Genomic DNA, 19,929 nt, shown 5'->3' on the forward strand with positions numbered 1-19,929 from the left:
TTGTAAGTCGCCCTGGATAAGGGCGTCTGCTAAGAAATAAATAATAATAATAATAATACACAGTGCCGTTTCATGTAAAATGTGATGTCAAGGTCAGATTAATAATTAATGCACAAGGACCGACACTTCAATGAAATGTGAGACTGCTGTTAGTCCCGTTGATATATAACAACATATAAAAACACAATTAAAGAAAAGGGGAATCAATAAAAAAAAAAAAAAAGACGGAGACCCGATTTCGGATTTATCTGTTAATAATGGAACTGGAATTATCATGATCACGTGACCGTTTTCTTTATTCGACGCAAACCCCCCCCCCCCATCGGGCGCATGCGCCGCGCGGGAACCCTCGCTGTGCGCAGTCGCAGTACCACCGCGGAGCTCAGCGTGCAGTGCGCGCGCAACGCACGCGCACGCTTCTCGTTTCTTCAGTGCTCGGGAGAAAGCGCCATTTTGTTCGGGCTTGTGCTTTGTGAACGGGAGCTTGTCGGTTTTGTGCTTGTTTTTTTTTTTCCCCCTTCACAAGAATGGCGGAGAATATTTCTGTGGCTGACCCGGTTTCAGCTGCGGTTCCGGAGGGAGCGGAGGTTCGCAAGTTGGCCGACCTGAGAGTGATCGACCTGAAAGCCGAGCTGAAGAAACGAAACTTGGAGAGCAACGGAAACAAGAGCGTTCTGTCGGAGAGGCTGAAAAAGGTACCTGCACGCATGCAGGCCGATGTGCACAGTTTATTCCGGCGCGTTTGCTCATTTATGCGTGAAACATCGCGTTTTTAGTACACTCTGAAATGATTAATAATTAAAATGCACTCTGGGTTGCATTGTCAACATAAAACAAACACAAAAAATTACCAATACGTACAGCATGGTACATTATTACAAATATTGCATTGAATAAAAAAAATGATATAGGATATTTGAGGGGTCTTATATGATACGTTTTTTTTTTATTTATTTATATATATATATATATTGCATGTTACGGTGTGCATTTAGCCGTTTATGAGAATCTATTAGTTTGACCGCAGGAGGATTGGATTCTAAGTCCGACTGAATATTGTATATTGAAAAGGCCGCCATTGTCCATTGTTATCGCTAGGGTCGGTTAGATCATCAAATACCCAAGAATCATAACAACGGGCTTGATTGGAAGCACAAAAAAAATGTATTTCTAGTACTAGTAACTTGCAGTATTTCTATGAAATGGCGTGCGCTCAAAAGCCAATTTAATAATATGCGTCGGCCCTGCCATACAGAGCGCTGGCTTGACTAGTTTGTATAGACTGTGGATGGAGTCGCTGGTTAGCTGCATCCACTGATACGAAATATGCCGACTTGTATGTGTCAACTAGTGCATTAGTATCCAGTATTTGTCTAGCGGTATTGCTCGTGTTTAATTTGTGAATGTTTTATATTTTGTTTAGGCTATCGAAGAGGAAGGTGGAAACCCTGACCAAATAGTAATTGCAGTAGACGCAGCAGTGAAGAAGACTCCAAAACGAGCTAGCAAGGGTGAGTAGCAATCAACAGCCCACTTATGGGTTTACACGCCCGGGAAATGTGGAGATTTGGGGGGAAGGAGGTGGCGGTCAGATATCCTAACAATGATGCTGGTTTGCAAACCGCCTCTAAGTTAAGTCTACATTACAAAGGATGCATGACCCAAGATTTGCTTTAAACTAGAAACGTACTCTCAACTATTTATAAACATGAATGCAATCTGGATGTGCTCTTCTACTGTATTTAATGGGTTTGTACATGATTATAAACACTTGAGTACAATATCCAGTTATACAAAATATACGTTTCCTGTAGGACTGGCAGCAATGAGATGTTCAGTATTGCATAAAACTAGGTCTTTTCCTTAATCGGACCGATTAATCAACTAGTTTAAAACAGATATTTAATCGTGCATTAAAAGTGCATGCTGGGTAGAGAGAAATGCGTGCAGCTATTTAGTGCTCATTTGAAGTGAGCTCTTCCCTGAAGACACTGCTTTTAAGCTTAAAAAAAAAGGGGGTTAGTTGTGTAAAAATGATAAGTGTCATGTTTTATGCAAGGATTGCTGATAGTGTGCTAAGAATTGTAATGTTTATATATGCTGATTTAAATGATTGCTAAACATGTGTCTGCAAAGGTTCTCCTGTGCATTGTGACCAGCTGTGGTTAATCCATCTTGGGGCATTTATCCTGACCAGCATAATACACTGTTGAGTTAGTTGTAAACCTCAGTGTTTTTTGTTTCTGTGTTTGTGCAGTGCTATTAATTTTGCTGTTTAGGGGTTACCCCAGAGTGGTTAAACAGTATGCGTAACTGTTCTGTGTGACTGAGTTATCGGGTTCCTAAATCCTGTTTTATTATGGTAATAGGACGGAAAGGTTACCTTTACTAACATAAAAGTAATTCTACAAGGTTTTAAAAAGACCAAATTCCCATTGGGCTTATTTTTTTAGGGTATTGATTTTAAGTGTTGCTATGCAGGACAGCTGCTATAAGATACCTTTATTAAAAATGTGCACAGATTAATCAACTAATCCCCATAAATTAACCAATCAACAATCGAGGAACAGACCTATTTAAAACACTTGTTGTACTGGACTACAATTTTTACATTGGTAGATTTTCATTCTTAACTAATTCATGGCCTTTTAGGGAGGAAACTGGAAGATGAAGGAGCTGAAGATATTACCATGGAAGATGATTCAGGAGATGGACAGGTAAGATTTGTAGTAGCCAAACAAACACTTGTATTTGGTTGTTTGGGAGCTGTCTGATTTTGCATTGCAAAATTGATTCAACTATACAAAAATGACTTAAGAGCACTAAACATTTTGGACTATATCTAGAATGAGTGCTTTTGAGGTTTAGTTATAGCTAAAGAAATTGGACAAAGCATCAAAGCAAACCAGACTGTCTGTAAACTTGATACATTTTTTTTCTTCTTCTAACCATTGCTTGATTTTTACTTTTCTCCAGGAAGACATAGAAGCAAGTTTAGAAAACATGCAAGATATGGATATATTGGACATGAACGTCCTTGATGAAGCCGAGATTGATAATGGTATTCTGATTCACTGTGATGAATACGATGCTGATCAGGTTCTGGACTCTCTCTCTGCTGCTGTGGAGGCTGAAGATGCAGAGGCTCCAAAGAGCCCCTCCAAAGAGAATGAACCTGAGCCTGCTTCCATCCCAGAAGTGGAACCAGAACTGGCTAGTGACAGTGTGAAGGTGTGCATCACTAGTCGTAATTAAAACCAAAGCACATGTATTTGTCCATATACTACTGTTCTGTTTTTCTAGGGTGGCTCTTCCAACCTTTTCTGTGTCCTGTGTTTTGAAAATGGCTGGAGGGTGTTGCGTTAATGTTGCAACATGTTTTCTAATCCTAAAATCTTTCATTTATAGGAGGAAATTGGCGGCAGCGTCTCAGTTGAAGATGATGATTTGCTGTCTGAACAGCCCAAACAGGTTTGTTTTTAAAGCTCATTTGCATTTATTTCCCATATTTTTACAAGCTTGTAACTGCAACGAGAACACAAAGTATACTGTTATGGAGTCTGTGCTTTAGATTGGGCCTCTCTAAGCATGTGGTTACAAGCAGTGTTTGAGCTTCTGTTGATGTACAGGTTTATTTAACCTTTATGTTCTTTTCCAACAGGAATGTGAAGACCACGTTGCGGAAACAGGTACTGTTCAAGATAACTAACCGTTTTCCTACAGTTACTGAGTCTTGCTAAACATTTTCTTAACTTTGGTGTATTTGCTAACAGTCGTTTCCAGTGACAGAGACTGGAAATCTAAAGCAAATTGCTGGAACTGGGTAGCAAGTCATAAACTGACCCCTTGATTCAGTTTTTGGCTTCTTCATTTGTTTGCGTCGCAGTGTTGCACGCTTGAAATTGTATGGTAAATTCTTTACTTGTCCAAAAATGTATTTACATAATAAGCAATTTTGAACCTTGATCTATATAAAGTGACTCGGGACCAGTGATTAAGTGGCACACATAGTTACTGTGTTAGATGACATCTTCAGGTAGTTGTTGCAGATGCTGTCCAGTGTTTTTAGGTAACCCTAAATGAAGAATGAGAAGCCAGAAGAGAAGACTGGAAACTTGCATTTTGGAAATGGTTTATGAAAATGCAACTCACAGGCACTATTTAGGACTCAGTTTAAATAGCGTACATCTGGGAGATACCATTCCTTTTGAATTCAAAACTGCAAAGGAATTCTTTCTAAGCAACCACCTCTTCTGCATCGCCATGGACACTAAAGCCACACGACTTCGTATTCATTTGAAGATGTTCCACGTCGCTGGAGCATGTCTGGTCACCTTGGCTTTCTGCAGTTTAGGGCTCAGTCTTGTTGTGGACCAGGGAACATAATACCTTTTTGATTTAGTATTTTTAAAATTAGTTTGGGTATTTTGTGTGCCTCTCTTTAGGTTTTCCAGTCTCTGGTTACAATTAAAAAAACGGTCATGTCCTGTGGCATCCATACCAGTTCCACATTGTGATTGCTGTGTTTCAGTAATTAAACTATGTGCCATTCTATTCCTGTTAAATCCGTAGAAAATGAGAAAGTAGCTGGGTCTTGTAAATCTGAGCCACTTACAGAAGACCCACAGGAGCAGGCGCCTGCGCAAGACTCGACCGCCTCTGAGACGTCGCAAAAAGTTGCGGAGGACGACCACGTTTCAGTTACCGTTCAGGCAGAGGACGCCCTTGCTCTCGATTCGGAAAGCGAAACTCGTGACAAAGAAAAAGCCGACTCTGAGCCGGTTGTTACTGATTTAAAGGACGTAGATAATCAAAATGTTGAAGAGAAAATGGACACCGAAGCGGTATCTGCAGAAAACATCCAAGACAATAATTTAAGCGTACAGGATTTGGAACGAACTGATACAGAAATTAACATTGCGTCCGTAAAAGAATCAAAATCGGAAGTTGACGAGAACAAGGAAGAAGCAGAGAAGACAGAAGAGAACCTGAATACTGGTGACTCAGCGGCTACGAAAGAGTCCTCTTCTGTTGAGGGCGCTGATCAGAAACAGAGGTTTGTTGTTTTCTAAATTCTAGAACAGTCGCTGTCTTTGTTTCATTGGCTCTTAAAACAAAGTTCTGTGCATAGCACGTCAAATTGGTTGAGTCATCCTTCTTTCCCTAACTTTAATTTTTATCTTGTTTTTTTCTTTTTTTTTTTTTTTTAAGAAAAGAAAGTAAACAAATGCGTTCTCTTTGGCCTTTGTTTTAAAACAAGATTGCTTTATGACCTGAAATGTATTTGCGGTAATTAAGTTTGCCATTCTTTAAGTGTTGCTGCTAATCTGTGTGTTTTTAACCTGGCACATTTTGCGTGCTGTAATACTGTAGTTTAAATACCCAAAGCTGTTTTAAGGTAGGTATTCCTAAAGTTTAGCTTTTTTTTTTAATATCCTGAAATATAAATAAATCTTTTCACTTAAAATATTTTAATATGATTATTTTTCTGTCTTTAGCTCCGACAAGGAGGAAAAAGATAGTAGTACTCAGTCAAAAGATGAGAAAGGTAAGTTGCTAATGGATTTAATCCAATTTCTTATCAAGGTAATTTTATTCTATGGCAACCCAACCTCAATATAAACAGAATAAGTGTTGCATCTTTTATAAAATTAACTAAATACCATATTTACACTTGGATGATTTATTTTATAAGGTCAAACAAGTAACAGTAGCAGCACTACATGTGGAAGGAACCTGTGGGTTAGTGGACTGGCTTCGACCACCAGAGCGACAGACTTGAAAAACCTCTTCAGCAAGTATGGAAAGGTGAGGGATTTCAAATTCTTACACTGTTTTAAGGCAAGGGAAGCATGGCTAGATTTATGGTAGGATCCTTTTACATGATCCTTTCATAGTGTACTCCATGCTAGATTGAACTCTACTCCGAACCATTGACAGGCCTTGATTTACTGTAGGTCTGATTCACTGAAGTGGGTAGCACAGACTTTTTTATTTTTTTGGTGGGGGGATTGTTAGTTTAAAAGTTTTTATTTTCCTATAATTTTGCTAAATCTTCTTGCTGTGTTAGGTTGTGGGTGCAAAGGTGGTGACAAATGCACGTAGCCCTGGTGCACGTTGCTACGGCTTTGTTACAATGTCCTCAACTGATGAAGCAACAAAGTGCGTTAGCCATCTACACAGAACAGAGTTGCATGGAAGAATGATATCTGTGGAGCGGGTAAGTGATTTATGTATTTAACCCAACAAATAAGACAATGTTGCACTCTGCAATATCTAACTTGCTTAAATGCGCTTTACTTGCTCTTATCAGCTCCCTATTTTACTGCATTTAATGCTGTACTTTAGTACTGTAATCTGTCAAGTGTTATTTAATCTGTAGTGTTTTGTATTTGATTCTATCCTGATGTACCTGACATCAGGATATTGAATCGTATTTTGTCACACTTGTACTTGCTAGAACCGAAGTCATTGTATTTTATCTTGCTCTTAATTGTATCATTACTTGTACTGTGATTCTTGAAATGTATTTTTGTTTATGACTAAGTCGCCCTGGATAAGGGCGTCTGCTAAGAAATAATAATATATAATCTGCTGCTGACTTGACTGCTTTAGTCTTGAAATATGTTAATTGTATGATTTGAAGACTGGTTGTAAAGTGTCTTTCAAATGAATTGCACATTTATTTATTTAAATTTCAGAGGTTTCTAATACATTGCTACAGGCATCACATTTATGAAGTGAATGACTAACTACATCAGGTTTTTGTTTCTAGTAGTTTATGGTCATAGCAACATCTTTATCATTGTATATGCCACAAAGAGGACTGTGAAAATACCTTTTAAACACCCTTGAATATTAGCTGAGCAAAAAACAGTAAGTTCTTGCATATCCATGTGTTTAATACAAGTTATGTGTTTTCAGGCTAAAAATGAACCTGCTGGAAAGAAACCTGATGCTAAAAAGTCTACCAGCAGTGATGCTGCGGGTCTCGCTTCAGATGCTAAACCAGAACAGTAAGTCTTTGAATACAGAGTATTCCTTCCTCATGTCCTTGGCTTGTTCCATAAATGTGTCCAAGCTGGAGAAAGTGGTTTTTCACTCGCTATTAAAGTGATTGCTGACTTCTAACTTGATTTATTTTTTATTCCAATAGATCTGAAGAAAACAAAGATGAGAAATCTGACGCTAATGAAGAGAAAAAAGATGATAAAGATGGTAAAGGCAGCTTTATCTGTGCTTGAGTTTTTCTATATTGATGTATTTGGGTTTTTGATGGTTTTTACAATGAATGCCTGGGCTACAGAGTTAATTTTTTAGGTAGGTTTTTGCATTTAAATTTGCATGGCTTTGGATTTAAGAGAGAATGTATCCCGTGATTCACTCTTAGTGTACTCCATGCAATATAAATAACCTACTCAAAACCATTGTCTGGCCTGGAAATGTTGTAGGCTTGGTACACTGATGTGAGTAGTACAACATGTCAATGTTAGAAAGTCTAAAACGTTTTGTAATTATTGCCTTGAAATGCTGTTTCTGTCAGCTGACAGTCTTTTGGTCCTTTTGAAAAGTACTAAAGAATTTCTGTTCATTAAATAAAATGGAACCCTTTTCATTTGCAGGAGGCCGTGGTACAGAAAGAACCGTGGTCATGGATAAATCTAAAGGGGAGCCTGTCATCAGTGTCAAAACCAAAAGCAAAGACGGAAGAGTACGTAGGACTTCTCATCTTCATTGTGCCCTGCTTTTAATATGAATTTGGTTCCCAAAGGACCTTGAGCAAGATGTAGTCAACCAATTTTTGTTTTGGATTGGTGATTTAATTAATATTCATTAAATTTAAAAGTTGTAGTTTTTATATATTTTTTTATTGCAGGAAAGCGATTCGCATAATGTGTGTGCTTGAAAATTTAAACCCCTGATCCTTCTCTTATTCCTGAATTCAGAGCTCCAAGAGCCAGGATCGCAAATCCGAGAGCAAAGAGAAGAAAGACATCCTCTCCTTTGACCAGATCAAAGAGCAAAGAGAGCGTGAGCGACAGCGGCAGAAGGAGCGAGAGATCCGCGAGGTGGAGAGGCGCCGGCACTCTGGGTATTGTAGTTCTCTATTTCAACCTTCTTTTGCATGGCTATGGATTTATGGCAGGGTCTTCCTTATGATCCTTTCATAGTGTACTCCATGCTAAATTAACACTTCTACTCCGAACCATTGACTGGCCTCTTAAATGTAGACTTGTTCACTGAAGTGAGTAGAACATGCACGTGTCTCACCAAAGTATTAAGGAAATGTGACATTGAATTAGTGTTCCAGAGTGCTAGGCGCTAAAGTTATCTCGTATTTCAGAGACAGAGATGGAGATCGTGAAAGCAGACGGGAGCGGGAGCGCATCCGCTTGTTCCGGGAGAAGGAAGAGAGAGACCGGCTCATGAGGCAGAGGAAGTGGCTGGAGCTGGAAAGGCAGCGTCTGGACGGAGAGAGGATGGAGCGAGAGCGGCTGGAGAGGGAGAGGCTGCGGGTCGAGTACGAGAGGCGACGGGAGCAGGAGAGGATACAAAGAGAGAGGGAGGAGCTGCGGAGGCAACAAGAGCAGCTCCGATACGAGCAGGATCGCAGGCCACTGAAGAGGCCATACGACTTTGATGGAAGGTACGAGAGGAGAGAGCTTGGTTGATACTGGTTCCAGCCTTGCTTTTGTCATGTTAAGCTTTCTAGATACAGTGCAAGTCTCAAGGGCTGTATACATGGTGTTATGTGACTTCACCTAGTGTAAGGCATTCTGTCTGAGTTTCTCTTCCCCTTGCATGGCAATGGATTTATGGAGGGGTCTTCAACTATAAGCCTTTCATAGTGTATGCCATGCTAAATTAACACTTCTACTCCGAACCATTGTCGGGTCTTTTAAATGTAGACTTGCTCACTGAAGTGAGTAGAACAAACGCTCGCTCTTTGGATGTCTTTTGAGGACGTTGTCATGTCTTGTGACATCACTGATAATTGAGCAAAGACGAGTGGCCGATATGGCTCCGTAGCGATGGTATGAATTGTTTAAAATGAAATGCTCCTCTTCCCCCTGCTCTGCAGGAGAGATGATTGGCACGAGAAGAGGATGCACTTGGATGACCGGTATGGACGTGGTTCTGACTTTAGCCGCCAAGACCGAGTCCAGGATTTTGATCACCGGGATCGTGGCCGGTACCAGGATGACCTGCTGTTGGACAGGTGGGTCAGAGAGAAGCTTCTCAGTGTGCAGTGTCCCCTTTTAACGACTGCTGCTTTTGTTAACTCTGGAAACCTGAGGTGGATGTAGCTCAGGGTTAAGTCTCTGCTCTGCCACTTAAGATTTAACTTTGGAAATCGACCTTTGGAAATGAGCTTCTGCATCTGTTGCAATGCTTGCTAACCTAGTTGACAGTGTTGCATGAATTGATAGTCAACTACGCTAGTTTACAGTAACTTACTCTTGAATTACTTTCTGGGTAAGGAATTCAGAAAGCTGTACCAATTGGTAATAAAGTAGTGATGTGTCTTGCAACATTTTAATTTAGCACGATCTGCTGCTAACTCAAACACTCCCATGTTCTGGTACACTTGCATGATACACGTCCACTCGAAGTTGAAGTTTTAAATGTTTAAGGCTCTATCGTGGGCAAATCTTCTGTCAAGGAGTTTGTTTTTTATTTCACTTCATCTTGCATGGCTGTGGATTTATGGCAGGGTCTAACCTGTGATCCTTCCATAGTGTACTCAATGCCAAATTAACAGCCCTATTCCAAGCCATTGACTGGTCTTCAGTGTAGACTTGTTCACTGAAGTGAGTAGAACAAGAACAGTCTGTGGAAGGCATTCCTAATGCACCAAGCTGCTTTCAAAGGTGCGCACCTAAGGAATTACTACCTTTATGCATTTTCCAGAAGAACTGATGGGCATGCAAACATATCTGATACACTTTGGTGGCCAAAACAAGTCTGTCTTGTTTTGAGATGATCTTGCTGTGCTCTGTGTATTTCTTCCCGTTACTGCTGACTTCTCGTTTGTGAGGGTTGATGGAAGATCCTTTTGGCATTGAATTAGCCCTCCATGTGCCAGTTTGACAAATGTCAGATTCTGTTCCACATAAGAGGAGCCACGTTTGGTTAAAACCTGTTTGTGGTTTGGGCTCCTTTTGCCTTTTTTTAAGGTGGCTGTTACCGTATCAATCACTGGCACGTTTTTTTCAAAGCGGATCTGTTCAGAAACTTGGCTATTGGTAGCTGTACGGCACCACGGTCCATGGATGTCAAACATCACCTTGACTGCAGAGTTGATGGTCTTAACTGTATTGGTGGAAGATAAGACCAGGGGTCTTCCTTTCCATTGATGGGGCTGCCACTTGAACAGAAGATATTGAAGCTTGGAAAACTCTGCACTGGTTTCCTTTTCCTTCTGTACATGCCCTCCAGCTGCTGACCTAACAACTCCATGTGCTTTTTGGTGTGTGTGTGTGTGTACACACTTCCTGAAAGGAGTATCTTCTCCACATGCATCCTGTGTGAGCTGTCTGCTCAGGTAATGAGTGTTACAGGACACAGCAGTGGAAAGGGGGCAACTTGTAATCAGTGGTAATCTTTTGCCGTTCCCCAGCAACTGAAAATCAGAACCGAAATACTGGGAGCCTAGTGTGGATATGAAACGCTTTATTGCAGATACTATATTTTTTTTCTCTTACTAACATTCGTTCACTTTCTTGCCGCTTCGCTGCATACCTGTTATTCCTCTCCTTTTTTTGTTTTGTATTTTTTAAACAAGAAAAATCTACGGTTTGTAACCTAGAAATTTTAAAATAAGTCATTCCTGTTTTGGGGTTTATTGATCAAGATTAACTGCGATGTCCATACACTTGGCAAGCCAAGGGCTGGTTCTTTTCCTTTTAATTTGAAGCTTAAATTTACAATACATCGCGTTGTTTTTTTTATATAATAAAAAATCCACCAAAAATAACACACACAAGTACCCAACTGAGTTGGATGAGCAGATGAAATTATTGAATTGGCTTCATTACCAGTAAATATTCAGGGTCTTTCTTTTCACAAGTTGTAAGGCTCTCCAGCACGAGCAAGTGTGATGTTTTAAAGTCTATTCCCCCTCTAACAGACCAGGCAAGACGTCTGAGGGCCGAGACAATGGTTTTCCTCCCCGAGCTCAGCCGTTTGCAAAGGGAGCAGAGGGGCCTCGTGAGAGGAGAGCAGTAAACGGTGCTGGGGAGCATGAAAAACCCATTGCCAGTGAGGACAGGAAATCAGAATGCAGACCAGACAAAGATGCTGGGTATGGAAATGCAAATACAACTGTCAAAACTGTACCAGGGTGCACTTCAGGCACACAGGGGGAAAAAATAAAATAAAATCGAAATTTGATTCATGCGTATCTTTTAAAAAAAATAAATAAATAAATTAAAAAAAATATGCAAATACAACAAACTTTCAGGGTATACTTCTAAGGTATACAAGTAATTTATCCCTTAGCGGTCCATTTATTCAGCGCGTGTCAGACACGTCGGGTCCAATTTATTTTCACACGTGCAGTTTATTTTAGACGCGCTGTTTAAGTGTTTTTTTTCGCAGTAAAACAGGTTTAAAAGGCACTGCATATCAACAGGACACTCAGTACTGCATCTCCAGCACCGCCCCTTGTTCGCTGTATTTTTCACATACCTCTATATAGTAGTGCATACCGATAAATCATCTCCTGATCACTCGTTTGATCACCAAACTCCTCAATAATGCGATCCAAGTCATTATTTTATTACTATAACATCTAAAAAAAGCTCTACAAATGTCTGATATTCTTTGAGTGCTGGTTGCAGTAGCAGCTATCTTGTTTATGTCCGTGTTATCTATGTGATGTCGGGGGTATTGGTATTCATGAGATACGTCCTTTTTTTTTTTCGGCTCCTGTCGGTCTCCCTCGGCCATTGAATTTTTTTCTCTGCTTTTTCCGGAGAAAAAACTACTAGAGACCTGTTTTTTATGTCTTTGATGTCGGACAGGGTCCGACATTGGACCGCAAAGGGTTAAGAGATTTAAATGGGTTAATTTTTTTTTCTTCCTGGTTTTTACATCTAGTAGCTCTTTCTGAACACTATTGCACTTGCTGGTTGGTTCTCCACGTTTTCTTTTTGGTGATGTTTTGTAAGAGATTTCTCATTTCACACCTCGCTTTCTTCAACACCTGGAAGAAATCTTTTTCCCTTCTGGATGATTTGCACTTGTTCTCTTGAGCGGACCGCTTTGTATCAAAGGATCTTTTGTATGCACCGGCTTCCTGTGTAAAGGGGGATTGCTTCCACATGTCCAGGTGGCTTTTGACTTCATTGGGGTAAAAGAGAAAAAGCCTGAAATGTTTTTGGCTCCTACAGGATTTCACCTGGGAAGAAATATCACGTCTTAAACTTTCAGCAAGATATTCATTGGAAGAATACGGCACTCAGACTGTGGATCATCTCTCCAGTGTATGATGGGAGAGGCTGGATGATTTTATTTCTGTTTCCATATTTTAATGGTTTATTCCCTTTTGACTGAATTCCCCCTCTCCCCCCTCAAATAACCCTTTAAAAAAAAAAAACTGTTCTACATTAATTGGGGAAATTTACCATAATGTGTATTTTGGGTTGTGAGCAAGGGGTAGTCTGGATTAATTTACTGAATTTATATAATGTTTTTTCTTGCAGGAGAGACGGGTCAAGATCAATGATGGGAGAAAGAGTCGGGCCGCCAAAAGTGTGTATACTATTTTATGATTAAGTATTTATATTTTGTATATATATATATATATTGTATGTGTGTGTTTATTCTCTTTGAGCTAAAATCTATATATATATATAAGGTTTTGATATCCCATCTGAAATCAGCCCTGTGTTTTGTTTTTCTTTAAGCATTTCTCAGATGATCGCTCTGACCGACATAGCCGAGATTCTCGCGATGGCTGGAGCAGTGGATACGATAAGAGAGGACTGAATCAGACAAGGTAAATACGAAGAAAGAAGAGAGTTCAGAAATGCATCGGTAGAATTTACAATCTGTTATACACAAACTTTTCCACTCATTAAATGTGCTAACGTATCTCTATTTCCAATCTGCAGAGATAGTCGTGATTGGTCAGGAGACCATGGCCGTAAAATGGACGGAGACAGAAGCTGGCAAAGTAAGACAGAAGCCTAAACTTTCAAATTTGTGGTATTTAAAAAAAAAAAAAAAAATCCATATAGGCTTACCAAAGCAGATACTGCATCGCAAGGTTTTTTTTTTTTTTTTTTTGCAAAATGTGTGATGTTTAATTTCTGACAAATTTTGAATGATTCACTGGAGATTAACTATTGGGATGAAATGAACTCTTAGTGTAGGAATATACAGAATGCATGCAACAATTGACTATTTATTATTTAGTCATTTAGCAGACTCTTGATTCTTTTTTTGGTAAACGGGGACAAGCATGGCTTGATTTGTGGTGGGATCCATTACATGATCCTTTCATAGTGTACTCCATGCTAGATTAAAGGTGTATCCTTAGCCATTGACGGGCCTTGATTTTAATGTAGGCCTGATTCACTGAAGTGGGTAGCACAGAATCCTTCCTGTGAAATCTGAAAGACCATTGGGTCTTCACTTGAATCTTGCAAAGTGTACGTCTTGTAGCTCACAAATTCTGTTTCTTCTGTTTGTTTTTTTTAATATATATTTTTTTGTTGCAGGTAGTGATAGCCATTCTGGGCAAGGTCACATGAGCCGTGGAGGAATATCAGGGTGAGATGCGTTTTTAGATTAACATGCGAGTTGCCTGAATGATGGTGAAAAGCGTGCACATGTTTTTAGCAAAGCACTTTTTCTATCAATTGATTGTTGAAATGCAGCGGTAGATTAACAATGCAGAGCCCCCTTTTGCCTGGTCCTGAAATCCCATGACTCCCTGAAAATGCATGTTGTCTGACTAAATTTTCCATTTGTTCGTGTTGTAGTCGTGGAAGCTACATGCCAGGAGGAAGTTCTCAAGGCGTTTCAGGGACTGTGAACCGGGCAAGCCAGATGATGCCGGGTGGTGCAGTGCAAGGAGCGGCTTTTGGACGACGCTATTAATTGTTTTAAATCGTGTCCGCTGTGTAGTATGGAGCAACAAATCCTTTTTTTTTTTTTTTTTCTGCTACCTATATTCAGCTACGGAGCAATATGAATGAAACGTGATTTCTTTTTTGTATTTGTGTTTTGCTCCTTTTATGAAGGGGTGCTCGAACTTATGTAACAAATTAAAACATTTGTATTTTTGGTTTTTAAATACTTCCATTCATGTTTCTCAACACTTGTCATTCCACATAGGCATTGTTTTAAATCAATAAATGCACAGATGAGTCAAAGTGTATAGCTGTAAACTGTTACAATTGTGTTTTATTCAAGTTGACCTTCATAAAAGTAGATTTATAGCCGTAATACTCCACTTGTTTTTGAGCAGTAAACTTTTTGTGAAAATGGCAATCCTGCTTTTTTTGGTATTTAATATCTGAAAAGTTGTTAGTTGCAGTTCAACCCAACATCCACTTGGTGGTGCCAGAACCCCAATGTTCCATCTTACTGCAGTTTAAAACCTGGCCAGTTTTCTATGCTCACAAGATCTGTTCTAGATGTCTCACAATAGCAGTACATTTCCCCCCCCCCCCCCCCCCCCCCCCCCATATCTCCTACTCAATTCTGTTCTATCAGTTATGTGCTTGAGGTATTGGTAAAAGACTGCATGCACTTGCCAACATGTGTAGGGAAACCAGTGTAATGCTTGTTATATGAACAGATATGTTAAGACCCGAGTTTAACCTACGAGTGGTTCCAGGAGTAGGATTCTGACTTTGACCCAGCGGGTCTCAAAAGACAGGAACAATGCTTACCTGTGTTACACTCTTTTATTGTAACCCATGCTTGAGAAATGTTCCTTGGAATACAATCTGGACACATCCTTGTCCAACTGTCTTCTTCCCAAATGTCATGAGTGCTTAACTTTGTATCACGAAGGACCCCTGATGTAAAACATCTCTGAGTAAAAGAAATTGACCAGCTTACTGATCTCCAAAAGTAACTAAAAATCAAAGTTTTGTATTCACCTAAGCAGTAAGACTACAGATTATATGACAAAACTGCAGTCATTTTCTTTTGGGTGTTATTTTAACCACCCGACTCCAATCTAAAAGACCATGCGATGCTTTCCCAGGATTTTTACTCCGGTGTGCTGCACTTTGCCATGCATGTTCGGTTTAATGAGTTAATTAAAGAATGATTTTAAACCGCCACAGAGCTTTCTAATTTACAATCTCTAATCCTACAGTGCCAGCATGTGACTCTTCTCCGTGCTGCCAGTAGTTTGGTTCTAGGTGTCTTGGCACTGACTGAAATCTTCCGATGAGGTCACTTGAGAAATGTGATCTGCGTTGCTGTCAAACAATCTATTTGCAGCGAGAGTCATGGAGTTCACGCGGCGGCACTGGGATTTTCCGAATGACCGTGCGGATTCCAGGCTTGTGGCAGTGTTTGTGTGTTTGCTATGAGCTGTGGCCATCAAGTGTTGTGTATATTTAAAAAGCTGTGTTCCCGGAACTGGGAAACTGATCGGGCTTGAATTCCTGCTCCAATCTCAGTGCTGCACAATATATTACCAGTTCTGTGGAATCTGTAGGTCTTTGGCCAGTTTAATTTAAGTTATAAATGCTTAGTTGCAAACGCCATGCTCCTCTTGTGTTGTCACTGCTTCCTGATTGCAAACTGCTTTACACACACAGAAAACATAACCTGCAATGAGCATCCTGCCAAGTCAATCAAAACTGACCAGTTCTGAAAAAAAGCATAAACAAAACATGGCAGGACTATGAAGAGAATGGGACACGCTGATGTTTGTTTTGTACAGAAGGCGTCTCTCGCCTCAAGTAGAGAGTAATACCTCAATGCAAGAGAGGGTTCTCCAAACACACTTCCTGGAGAAATTCAGCTTGACCATTTCAAAGCCAACAGAGAGAGAGCTACCCTAGACTTTTTTTGCAAATCCCTGATCACTACATGACAAGACAAAAGGGATCCAATCCATCATTTATGTAAAAATTAAATATCGATTTTGTACAATACAGATGATACCAGACACATGCCTGGATGCACAAGGCTGTAGAGAGCATCATGGGTAGGTATGACCTTACCTTAACCTTTCAAAACAATCTTTAACTAAAACAGACAATTCTCAAGCACGGGTTTGTATTACTGTATGAAAAATCAAATCAAAAGTACCCTTGTGTATGAGCTTTTATGACACACTGATGCATTTAATCACTCAATAATACTTCATTAATACAGCCTAGGATTCTGCAAAATTGGAAAACATACAACACCAAGCGAACTCAAACTTATTTGAAGAACAGAAAGAAAATAAAACCCTTAATGTAACTTCATGCACTGTAAGCATGGGCTGTATATATATATATATATATATATATATATATATATATATATATATATATATATATATATATATATATATATATATAGGCAGAGTCAGCGAGCCGGATTGTGAAAACAAGCAGCATTTCAACATGTGAGAGACGGGTGGCGATCGGGGCTGTGGGGGCGAATGTAGAAATGCAGATTTCAGCACATCATTGCGGGTTGCCAAGGACAAGCCAGCGTTTTTTTTTAAATAAGGCCTGTGCAAAAAAATGAAAATAAATCAAAGCTTGCACAAATGGTAGCTAAACGGGGGTGAAGCAATCCTGGAGAAAGAGACCAACTGGAAGAATGATGCAGCCAAATGCACCCTCGATTTAAACTGAGGTGACGCAGTACCTATGCTATTGCTGTAATGCCAAATCACCATCAATGTCCATGCCATTATTTCTATACTAAAAGGCAACGGGCAAGGGCGGCTTGCATACAAGCCATCCCTCCCACTGGGAAATACACAATAGACAGTGTTGTATATTATTATATTCCTCTGTGTTATGGTACATCGAGTGGATTCAAGGTTTTGTTTCCAGATATTAATGGATTTAGAGGAGTAGCTCGTTGAATTGTACGTATGCATAACCTTCCCTTATCCTTCTTTATCTAATGTGTCATGTTGCCTTGTCCTCTCCTCGCTCACGTTGCTATCCTGCTTTAGAAGACTAGTCTAGTGTGTCAAGATAGTGCACTCTGCTGTTTTCAATGTAACAACGGAACGGCTCTTCGGTAGACATATTATTTATTAATCATTCACTTCAATAACACAGGCTTCAGACCTGGTCAGCGCAGGGATCGTTTAACTAAAACAAGTATCGTCTGTTTGGTCTGTCTCAATGTGGAAAGACGCACGGTGTCCTTGTTGAGGCTTGTTACAATAAAACAATTTTTTTTAAAATTCTATCTCGTTTCCTGTTGTGGTGGGTGGTTAGATTTCAGTGATTCAAAATTCCTAACACAACCTTGAATTCGGTCCCAGATGAACGCATGCCTCAAATTCGAGGACAGAACTTAATAGCAGTTAATAGCTAACAGCACCGCATGGATTGCACCACAGCACCAAATTAAGACCCATTTTACAAATCTATTACTCATAATGCTGTGTCGATCATGCTAGAGTTGTTTTTTTTTTTTTTTTTAGTTCAATCAGACAAAATGTCCCATTTCAGAGGAAATATGTTTCAGTAAAGCCGGATGCATGATGTTTTCCTGCACAGTTCACTTTTAAATGAATGACTTTGACAGATTTCTCTTGAGTGCTCTTATCCTATCCAGGTCAGGTTGACATATCTTTGAAGTGATATACAGTAGATGTTTATACTTCACTAACGCATGCATTGGTTTCTGGCTCTACAGTGACACTGTGGAATGTGATCCCCAGTGCTGGTGTGTCTCAATAGCTTTCAAGATCTCCGGCTGGAATCTAACTGATTCATTTCAATACATAGGAAGTGAATTATTGTTCAAAATGACTATCTTTACAGTACAGCGTTGAATTTGCAGATTGTAAACCGCAGATGGAACAGGTTGCAGCCCCAGTTTGATGTTGGAACCGTTTCAGACTGGTTTCACGGTACTGATAGAAATGTGGCTATAGTTTCATAAAAATGGGACAAGTGCTTCCCAAGGTATAGCTTTCAGCACCTCAGTCAGTTTCCAGTGAAATGTAGCTCACCATGAACGACACCCCAACCTCCCCACCGAAAAAAAAGGTCTCTCCTTGTATTTTGCCCTCTGTCTTATGAATAATAGATATTTATTGAACTGTTAATGAAAGATCATTTACATTGAATTGATATTAAACTTTTTTTTTTAATGGAGGGACTTCAAAGTATGGAAAAATACTAGTTGTACTGAAGATTAATGCTGTATTTCTAACAAGTGGAAAATATCACATGTGAGAAGAGCGAGACTGTGCCCTTGTGCTCAGAGGACTAATCCACACAGACATACCAGCCTTGACACATGCTTCTTTTCTGCAGGAGTTAATGGCCTTTTGGTTACTCAGTAAATGGAATTGCTCTGTGAAAAAGATTTTTAAAAAAGCCCTTTTCTGTATAAGTAGGTGCTGAATGGCGCTTTTTACAACTCAAAAGGTTATGTGTCAAGAAGGGGTCAGGGGTCAGGTGGTTCCCAGACTAATCCTTTGCAATGTTGTATATGATTCAGGATATTACAAAATGAGCAATATTTCAAAGTTACAGTACAATACAAAGAGAAGACGAGACTTGATTGAAGTCTTTAAAATCCTAAATGGTCTGGATAAATGAACCCAAGACACTACGTCAAATTTAGCACAGTAAGTTTAGAAGGTAGGAAGAACTTTTTTTACACAGAGTTATAAATGCATGACACTGGGAACATTTAAAAAAAAGACTGGATTCTGTGCTTTTAAATTAGATTTCAGCTAACACTCAACGTACAGTGTTCTATTTTGGATGCACCATTTTTAATGTCCATGGAGTACTGTAGTTATTCTACCAATTAGGATAGATATACGATGCAGAATAATAGGGTAAAAGCATAGTAAAGTGTGTTCAAGCAGAAAAGGTATAGCTGAAAGCACAGTAAATGCATTGCAAACATGGGAAAGGCACAGATAAACTGCAGCTGACTTTGGCTTTGGGTGACGTACAAATTCTTTGAACTGAAATACCCTTCAAGCTTGATTTGAACTGGAGCCCAAAACCTAATGCATTCCCTTCCTCGTACATGTCATTACCCTCCCTTGCCTGTGTGTGGCACTGCAAGCTCAGGGAGGTACAGGAGCTCCAATCTGATAAACTGATTGTGTTCAGCCACCAGTTTTACCCAGCCTGCTGCAAATGGGGTTACCCCTGATCTTTAAACCCAGCAGACACAGGATCTGTTTGTTCACTTTCTTTCTTGCTAATGCTTGATGTAATAAAATTCATGGACGACAATTATCTGTATTTACGATAATTATTTTATTACCAAGTTACCATTTCCTGTTATTATCTTAAGCCTCTATTCCATAATTATTAACCATAGATGATTACCTTATTAATAATGCCTGTATTAAAAAATGTGACCACTGTTTTTATTAATAGAAGCTACAGCTATGGCCAAAAGTTTTGCATCACCCTATTGAATTAACACATTTTGCTTCATAAAGTCGAATGAAACCTGCTGAATAATGTTACGTTAACATATTGAATTACACACCGCTTTGTAGTTTTCCATATATAAATGTGACATTTTGAAATCTAACACAAACTACAGTACTTCTGATAGACTTTTGCAATATCGTTTTATAGTTTCTTTGATTGCATGATGTTAAATAAAAGATCTAAATGATACCTCAGTCCTAAAAATCAAGGTGATGCAAAGTTTATGGCCACAGCTGGATGTGAATTGTGCACATGGTGGATTATTACTCTCATGCTCCTCAACTCTATATTATATTAAAACTTT

The 19,929-nt window shown here is 39.5% G+C and overlaps 1 protein-coding gene and 3 non-coding genes across 5 annotated transcripts; all 4 read left to right on the forward strand.

Annotated features, from left to right (window-relative positions):
• Nucleotides 1–333: 333 nt before the first annotated feature.
• LOC117966370 (scaffold attachment factor B2-like) lies at nucleotides 334–14,399 on the forward strand. Of its 2 annotated transcripts, XM_034912320.2 has the most exons (22): nucleotides 334–695; nucleotides 1,424–1,511; nucleotides 2,653–2,717; nucleotides 2,977–3,231; nucleotides 3,409–3,471; nucleotides 3,662–3,689; nucleotides 4,573–5,056; nucleotides 5,499–5,548; nucleotides 5,696–5,808; nucleotides 6,071–6,220; nucleotides 6,925–7,016; nucleotides 7,157–7,218; nucleotides 7,623–7,711; nucleotides 7,947–8,092; nucleotides 8,345–8,647; nucleotides 9,083–9,220; nucleotides 11,132–11,305; nucleotides 12,708–12,756; nucleotides 12,912–13,003; nucleotides 13,119–13,180; nucleotides 13,728–13,779; nucleotides 13,992–14,399. In XM_034912320.2, the coding sequence occupies exons 1-22, from the start codon at nucleotides 528–530 to the stop codon at nucleotides 14,107–14,109; spliced, it is 2,841 nt and encodes a 946-aa protein (XP_034768211.2). In that variant the 5' UTR covers nucleotides 334–527; the 3' UTR covers nucleotides 14,110–14,399. The 2 variants fall into 2 exon arrangements, with proteins under 2 accessions (XP_034768211.2, XP_034768212.2); XM_034912321.2 differs by lacking the exon at nucleotides 11,132–11,305 and having other exon boundaries at nucleotides 335–695.
• Nucleotides 5,851–5,987, forward strand: LOC131721897 (small nucleolar RNA SNORA42/SNORA80 family). The gene has a single exon (XR_009319960.1). It is a non-coding gene; the product is annotated as a small nucleolar RNA SNORA42/SNORA80 family (small nucleolar RNA).
• On the forward strand, nucleotides 8,124–8,260 carry LOC131721898 (small nucleolar RNA SNORA42/SNORA80 family). Its single transcript, XR_009319961.1, has one exon. It is a non-coding gene; the product is annotated as a small nucleolar RNA SNORA42/SNORA80 family (small nucleolar RNA).
• Nucleotides 8,801–8,938, forward strand: LOC131721899 (small nucleolar RNA SNORA42/SNORA80 family). Its single transcript, XR_009319962.1, has one exon. It is a non-coding gene; the product is annotated as a small nucleolar RNA SNORA42/SNORA80 family (small nucleolar RNA).
• Nucleotides 14,400–19,929: the final 5,530 nt, after the last annotated feature.

This window comes from Acipenser ruthenus, chromosome 49 (genome assembly GCF_902713425.1).
Source record: "Acipenser ruthenus chromosome 49, fAciRut3.2 maternal haplotype, whole genome shotgun sequence".
Taxonomy (NCBI): domain Eukaryota; kingdom Metazoa; phylum Chordata; class Actinopteri; order Acipenseriformes; family Acipenseridae; genus Acipenser; species Acipenser ruthenus.